This window comes from Pongo abelii, chromosome 15 (assembly GCF_028885655.2).
Source record: "Pongo abelii isolate AG06213 chromosome 15, NHGRI_mPonAbe1-v2.0_pri, whole genome shotgun sequence".
Taxonomy (NCBI): Eukaryota; Metazoa; Chordata; class Mammalia; order Primates; family Hominidae; genus Pongo; species Pongo abelii.
In genome coordinates this window covers 25,673,302-25,681,526 of record NC_072000.2, presented here as the reverse complement: position 1 = coordinate 25,681,526, position 8,225 = coordinate 25,673,302, and the positions used below count along the sequence as shown (strand labels likewise).

The 8,225-nt window shown below is 37.9% G+C and overlaps 1 gene segment (V, D, J or C); it reads right to left on the bottom strand.

Moving 5' to 3' along the window:
- Positions 1–5,932: 5,932 nt before the first annotated feature.
- Positions 5,933–6,979, bottom strand: LOC129054553 (T cell receptor alpha variable 30-like). The segment is given in 2 exon segments: positions 5,933–6,641; positions 6,862–6,979. Coding segments are annotated over 2 exon segments (345 nt in total).
- Between the last annotated feature and the right edge of the window lie 1,246 nt (positions 6,980–8,225).

Below are 8,225 nucleotides of genomic sequence, written 5' to 3'. Positions count from 1 at the left end.
TTCACATGAAAGGGTCGTGATTGATTTGAGCAAGCAGGCAGTATGTGACAGGGGCTGCATGCACTGGTGGTCAGAGAGAAACAGAACAGGGCAGGGAGTTTCACAATGTTCTTCTATACAATGTCTGGAATCTATGAATAACATCAGTTTCTAAGTTATGAGTTGATTTTTAACTACTGGGTTTAGGCCAGGCAGGCCTAGGCCTGGTTTTGGGCCTGGCGCCAGGCTGCCTGTCTTTGGTTTTACTTCCTTGTTGTTTTTTCTTAAAACAGGTACTGAGTATAAAACAATATAAAACAATACGAGAGGGTCTCTCTCTTCCCTCATTTACATCTGTGTAACCACTATCCTAATCAACATATAGAATATTTTATCACCTTTTAAGTTCCCTTGTGACTTACTGTTATCAATGTCCTTCTTCCATTCCCAATACCTGGAAACTACTGATCTGATTTTTGTCATCATCGATCAGATTTTCTTTTTTCTAAAATTTCATATGTATAAAATTATATGGTAGGTATTCTTTTGTGTCTAGCTTATTTCTTTCAGAATAATGCTTTAAAATTTATCCATATTGATGGATGAATCAGTACTTTATTTCTTTTGGTTGCTAAGTACTATTCAGTTTTATGACTTGTGATATTATGAAGTATATATTCAATCTTTGACCCCTTTTCCTGACATACGACTCCTAAAATACTTAGAAACTCTGAAGCAATGTCTTGTCTTTGCTAATGATTGACTGAACTGATGGCTGGCAGCCCCTGGGTAACTTCAGGATGGGGGATGGGAGAGACAAAGGCATGATTAGAGAGTTGGGACTTTCAGCTCCATCCCCAATATCTGGGAAGGGGAGAGAGTCTGAAGGTTAAGTTGACAACCAATGGCCAATGATTTAATCAATTATGCCTATTTAATGAATCTTCCATAAAAACCTAAAAAGGCTACGTTCAGAGAGCTTCCAGATAGCTGAACACATGGAGGTTCCTTGAGAGTGGTGTGCCCTAAGACGGTGAGGAAGCTCTGCACCCCTTTCCCCCATACCTTGCCCTTTGCATCTCTTCATCCTTATGCTTTGTAATATATGTATGCCTTTATAATAAACTAGTAAATGTAAGTAAGTGTTTCTCTGAGTTCTATGAGATGTTCTAGCAAATTAATTATTAATTGAACTCAAACGGGGTGTCATGAGAATCTCAATCTGGAAAGAAAAATAAAATCTCAAAACCACAAAGTTATTATGCCAAGAGAAAAATTAAGGTTGAAAACGGAGTCACACAAAACACTGCCTTCCTTCTGTTCCCAAACAGGTAACTCTAATTTCACATGCTTACTCTATCTTATGTAAAATGTAGATTTACTGAGGATGAGATGAATGCATAATTGATTTTTTCCTCTACTCTCTTTTTTTCATACATGAAATATGGATTCATTGAGTGTTAATCAAAGCCTTATAAGAATGTAACCACTTGTCTCATTGCCTACTGTCCCTCTTTTTTTCCCCTTTCCCTCCTGCTTGCTCTTACCCCTTAAATAGTTAAGTTTCCAAAACCCTCTTTGGAAAAACACAGGTCAAGGATCCTACTGTGACTTATGTTTCTATTTCCCAGGCATATCCTCGACTGGCAAAATAAACCTCTAATCAATAGAGATCTGCCTCAGTCACTTTTTGGTTTACATTTTGGTGACCACGAAGGGACTCTGAGTGGAGTCTGGCTCTTGTCCTCTAGCAAGTCTCCTACTGGGGCCTGGTACCAGCTGGAGCTCTTTATTACTCTTACAGATTGGATGACTTGCTATGTAAGTTCTGGGAACTTCTCCCTCCAGAGATCCCTGATCTCCCCCAAATTTTCAATTGGGATCTGAGGTTTATTCTGCTGTAGAACTCCTTTTCTGGTAGTTTCTGCTTCCATGATGGCAGACGGCAGTCCTCAGCTTGGGTCCACCTCCAGGTAAGGAGCTGGTTTCATACTGGGATTTGGTAGCTGAAGGTCAAGGTTTATTGTCAGCTGGCTATAACTTATCCTTATGCTGAGAGATCGCAATTATATGTGAATTCTGTGATCACTTTTTCTGGTTTTTCTTTTCAGTTTTGGTCCGTCTTCTGTTAGACTTTACCAACTCCTGGCCCCCTCTAATGTTGAATGAATCTCTGCAGCTGGAGAAAGTCAATTTTCACTTCTAAAAACCCTGGCTGGGTAAAAAAGGTCAACAATTTGACTACCTGAGAAGTTTCATTTACACAAGACCCTTTTCCCATCTTTTCTTTCAGTGCAATTAATTTAAAGATTTTAGGGATCTCTTATTCTGAACAATTAACAAAGAGATCACATTTAAAAACGACACATAGTAGTGTCATGGCCAGCCTTAAAAATTCTCTTGACTAAATTAAGAGTGAAAAATCTGACCTAAAACAGTTCTGGTAGGTAAAATTCCTGCAGAGGCTTGGGTTTGCTTCCTGGTCAAGGAAAAACAAAGGCCACTCCACCTGTGGCCTAATAGTTAAAACTCTGCACTTTCACATCCACAGCATCAGTCTGATTACTGGTCAGGGATCCAGCCCCTCTCGGTTTAATATTTGTGTGACTTCTTTGTTAGGTATCAATTTATATTGATCTTTATTATTGATCTTTCCCACTTCCTTAGCTTTTTGTTTCCTGTCTTTTTTCATCTGTTGGGGGCACATGGGACTTTGGGGTCTTTGTGTGTATATGGTCAGCTGAGAAGGTAAGACTCTAAAAACATGGCCTAACAGAAATATGGGTTATACCCCGTTTATTGGTAATGAAACTTTCCTTCGCTGAGCGATCTTTGGGGTGATTCTGGATCTTGTTAAAAAATGCTTGCCAACTCTTTGGAGACAGCTTGTGTACCCATGGTTAGGTAATAACCTTGATTAAGGCACCTGGGGGGGATACCTTTTGGTAAAGAAGTTCAAAAGTCAGAAATATCAACTGTTTGTCTCAGCTAAAATCTGATAATAAGAGATTTGAAAGGATTTCTTTAAAGGGCTCTATAGTCAAAAGTTGACTTAATTAAAACCGATATTTAGGCTATGTATGTATTTACTTACTGCTTTAAGGCCTCTGTTCTCTCTCTCTGTAAACATTTCTCAGGCAACTGAATTTCTTCTTAAACCCCTGCTAGGAATGTGCACTCCCTCTGTCTCTCTGTTTCTATTGCCCTTTCCTTCCTCTTGCCACCCTCAGTGCCACATAAGAAGACAAAAACAAACAAACAAACAGACAACAACAAAAAAACAACTCTAACAGCCTGGGATTCCTTAAGAAAAAAACAGAAAAGTTGCCACAGACCCATTTATGGGAGAAACTGTTATTTTTTTCCTCAGGGAATCCCAAGAGTTGAAAATGGACAGTGTCCTCTCAGATCTAAAACTCTGCTCTCCTTTGCATTGCACTACCAGAATGTTTTGCTTCTGGAGTTACTAGAAATTTCTTTTTATTGTGAAAAACTTGCCTTTGGTGTGTATAATGGCTAGGGAATGGGCTGATCACAGAGTGGGCTGATTGGCAATGGATTGCCCACCGACCTCAGGGGAAATGTATTTGCAGCGAAACACCCTGTGAAAACATGGCATGTCCTAATCCCCATGGTGTTTCCCTCTTTTGGGGGACCCAAGATTTAGTGTGAGTTATGCTTTGAACTCAATGGTCCAGGTATAAAGAAGAGACTAAATTAAAACACCTATCTAAATGAAATTGGTCACCTTATAAAAGCCCATGATAAATTTATATAATTTTGTGTTATCTTGGCATCCATGTTTTCAATCTTCCTCTTACACAACCAGATTTAAAGAGCTTAAACTCCCTGTCTCTCTCTGTATTTTGAGATGCAAATCCTTTATCTTGTTTCACCCGAGAGTTATCACTTTAGAAATGCAAATTTAGGGTTGCCTAGCTAACAGTTGCCTAGAGCAATAAAATAGGTAATTGAAACTGTGAATAAAAACAACTATTTAAAACTGGTAAATAAAAAATCATATAGTTCTATAAGATCTGCTTCTGTCTGTGTGTCTGCATGTCTAGTGTCTATATATTTATATGTGTTATGTGTATGTGATGTTTCACTACCAAAATAAGTGAAAGAGTTCTAATTAATTGGCTTAGAGAAAAAGTAAACAGTTAAATATTTTATGAGAAAAATAGAAACCTTAACTCAAACACCTTTAAGTTCGTGTGACTTTAGTAATCTTTAACAAATAAAGACAGTTTAAAAATTATTGGTGAAATAAAATAAAATAGAAACCTCTTCAGAATTTAATTTAGACACTTTGTCTGAGTCTATTGGCCTATTGTTCAGATATTATCTCTGCTAGATGTTTTAAGATCATAAAATGTGTTTTTATGACAATTTTTGACACTTAACGTCTATAAACTATGTTTTTGGATTTGGGCCTTTAGGATATTGTGAAGCCTAGCTCCAGGGATTGTCCTTTGTCTTGGACTCTGTATCTGGTGCTTAATTAGAGTTACTTACTTCCTCAGTTTTTCACTAAGAATAAGAGTTACTAAGAAGTAACATTACAATTAATGTATGTAATTATACTAGCTATGGCCCCGGCCCGGTGGCTCACATCTGTAATCCCATTACTTTGGGAGGCTGAGGTGGGTGGATCACCTGAGGTCAGGAGTTCAAGACCAGCCTGCCCAACACGGTGAAACCCCATCTCTACTAAAAATACAAAAATTAGCCAGGTGTGGTCGTGTGCGCCTGTAATCCCAGCTGCTTGGGAGGCTGAGGCAGGAGAATTGCTTGAACCCAGGAGGCGGAAGTTGCGGTGGGCTGAGATTGCGTCACCGCACTCCAGCCTGGGCAACAAGAGCAAAACTCCATCTCAAAAACAAAACAAGACAAAACAAAACAACAAACTACTAGCTATAAGAGAAACAATTCTATATGCAAGTTGTTTTGTGTTTTTGATAAAAAGCTTCTAAGAAGGCATGGGAATCTGGTTTCTTCTGTTAAAGAGAAAATAATTTTTCCCAGTGTGGATATCTTTTTAAATTAATTTTTTAAAATTAAGTTTTTAAATAATTAATTTTAAAGTTTTTTGAGTAAAAAAATGATGGAGAAAACTCAATGATATAGAAAGTTGAAAAATTAAATTTTTGTTCTAGGGTAGACTGATAGGACAAGACTAAAGATTTAAGCAAGTTGTAGAATGTTTGTGGAAGACTGATCTTGTGGAAGGAATTCTGTGTGTGATTATTTATTTTGTTTTTTCTTTCTTTCTTTTTTTTTTTTGAGACAGGGTCTCACTCTGTCATGCAGGCTGGAGTGCAGTGGTGTGATCTCGGCTCACTGCAACCTCCACCTCCCAGATTCAAGTGATTCTCATGCCTCAATCTCTCAAGTAGCTGGGATTACAGGTGTGTGTCACCACACCTGGCTAATTTTTATATTTTTAGTAGAGTTAGGCTTTCGCCGTGTTGGCCAAGCTGGTCTTGAACTCCTGGCCTCAAGTGATCCACCCACCTCAGCCTTCCAAAGTCTTGGGATTATAGGCGTGAGCCACCACACCTGGCCATTCTCAATTCTTATCAATATATGACTCAATTAAAACTTGTTGAGTGTTTCCTACACGCAGTGTTGTGCTGGGTTGTTGTGAAAGGAACAATTGAGGAAGGATCTTGACCATTGGGCAAACAGGTAAGATAACTCAGGGTCCCTTGGGCAAAGCTGGAAATCAATCAGAATAAACCACAATGAGAAGAGAAGGCAAGGCAAATATAAAATTGAAGTACTTCTAAATGCCATTTCCCCAAAACAGATATTTAAAATCTTGGAAAAAATAATGCTAGTGACCTTTCCAGATAGGTAACAAGATTAACAATCTAAATACCTATGGTGTACAATCCTCACATCCAAGAAAGAACCAGACAAATTTTTTTTTTTTTTTTTTTTTTTTTTTGCTGTCCTATTATCAAGCTGTGGGTACCTAGGAGAAGAAAGAGAGGTTACTTTTCGCTTTCAGATAGGAATGCAGAGATCCAAAAGGAGTTTATATGTATAGCTTCAGTCAAATAGGAATTCACTCTGGTTTTTGAAACTGAAATCTATGTAATTTTCTCTGAATCTAAGTTATCTATAATACCTACCAAGCAATTAAATAATTATCAAGAAAACAATGCCAAATTAGATATGGTCTTAAGGCCATGGCTTGCTTTTTGTGTTATATGTTGAAGCAAATGAATTTCCTTCAGGTTTCTCTTTTATCATGGATGAACCTTCTGGTAAGTTCCCCATATTCCTGTGGTGAGCATCTGTGCTAGGGGAGCATCTGTGGCTCAGCTTTAGGTTTGAGTACAGGTCTTGGAGGCCTGGGTATCACTGTGTCTCTGCGCCACAGAAGTAGGTTCCTGAGTAACTGAGCTGGGAGGCCATAAGGTACAGGGAGCTTTGCTGCTTTTTTTCATTAAATGTAGCAGATATTTTGTCATGACTCTTCTGTTCTCCACCTTTCAGTAATATCATCAGGAAGACTGGCGCTTCACCATGCTTCTGCCTGTACCAGTGTACAGAATATAAAGCCTTGGAGGAATTGCAGTTGATGACAGCATTTTCCCCTTCTCGGAGGATCACAGCTTGAGGACTCTGCACTGGTTGTTGGCTTCTCACCCCTGATCGGAAAGACAATTGAATGAGAGCTGTCTCGTGAAGGGAAGAGTGATTTTCTCCCTTCCTTCCTTATTTAAAACATTAAGCATCACCACATAATTACGGTACATTTTTCTCACTTCTTAGGTCTGGTTCTTAAAAGGGCCGTTCCCAAGACAGAAAGCTATTGTCATTAAGATGCTGTCATATCACAACCTCTCCCAGACTGAATCGTGTACTCACAGGTCAACTGCCACAACAAGGTGCCTGAAAGCACTTTCAGGAGAGTCTCCATCCTCGGCCTGCCAGAATATCTAGTCAGCTTCTGAATGGGCTTCCTTAATAGGAGTTGCTTTGAACTCAGAATGAGACCTGTTGCAATTGTTTCCAGGATATTGCAACTTTGGGGGCAACCAATCAGAGACACATCGCAACAGTTCAACTGCACAGAACTAAATGCATCTATCTAGAATACTTTTTAAACAGCTCTCCCCTGTGGCCAGACTGAGGAATGTTGATTAAACTGTGGATTTTGGCTTTTCTTGAGTAAGTTTTCATCCAGGATAGGTTTTTTTCTTGCTATAAGAAGGGCCTATCAATATACTGTGTTACAGAAAGAATTACTCCATAATTAAGAGAAAAGAGAAGTATCAAGGGAAAATGTCTTATATATATTTTACTATATATATTTTTTATATACACACTCACACATGGATATGATATATAAGTATGTGAACTCAGAGTAATCTTTCAAATGGTGACATTTCATTATACTATTTACTTGTGCAGATTTCTTTCAGTGCTCATCATTGTCTTTAAGATAATGTAATGTACAAACATCTTATAACGGCTTTTAATTATTTTCACGAAGTGGTTTCTGCTTATTGTTTTAGTTTTATATTTACTGATATACATTTTGAGTTGTATGCTCTGGCCATTCTGAGTTAGTTTAATGTCTTTCTCTTATACGAAATATTGACTTCATGTCTTTGTGTATTCTATTTATCTTTTTCTGTAATACCCTTTCTCTGACTCCATTTTTGGCTGCTTTACAGATCTTAACTTTGATACTACCTCCCATAGGCAGCTTTCCCTTACATTCAAGTTTCCAAGTTAAATGCCACTGTTAGGTGGTCATATTCTATGCTTCTCCTTTATAGCTTTTATTATACTATATTGTAATACAATCTGCAATATTGCATGCTCCCTGAAGGCAGAAACAATGCCTTATTCTTCTCATTTGCATCTATTGTTTTTGAGTCTTAGACACATATTAGGTATCAAATGAATAACCTTATTAAGTGAAATCTCAAATAAATAGATAACATATTTGGTAACCTCACAAATCTTATGGTTACTCATTTATAAAACAGAGAATTAAGGTGCAACTGCTTTGCAGTAGTGGTTTGAACATTTTATGACATACATAATTTTAATTATAGCGTAATTCTGGCTTTTAGTCCTCAGGTTCATTGTGTTCTGTGTTGCCTTGTACATGCTGTTTCTATCTTTAAGATCACTTTCATTACCTTCTCTGTCTTTCAACTTGATTGACTCCTACTAAATCTTTAGGTCTCAGCATAGGCAAGACATACTCCAGGCTGCCC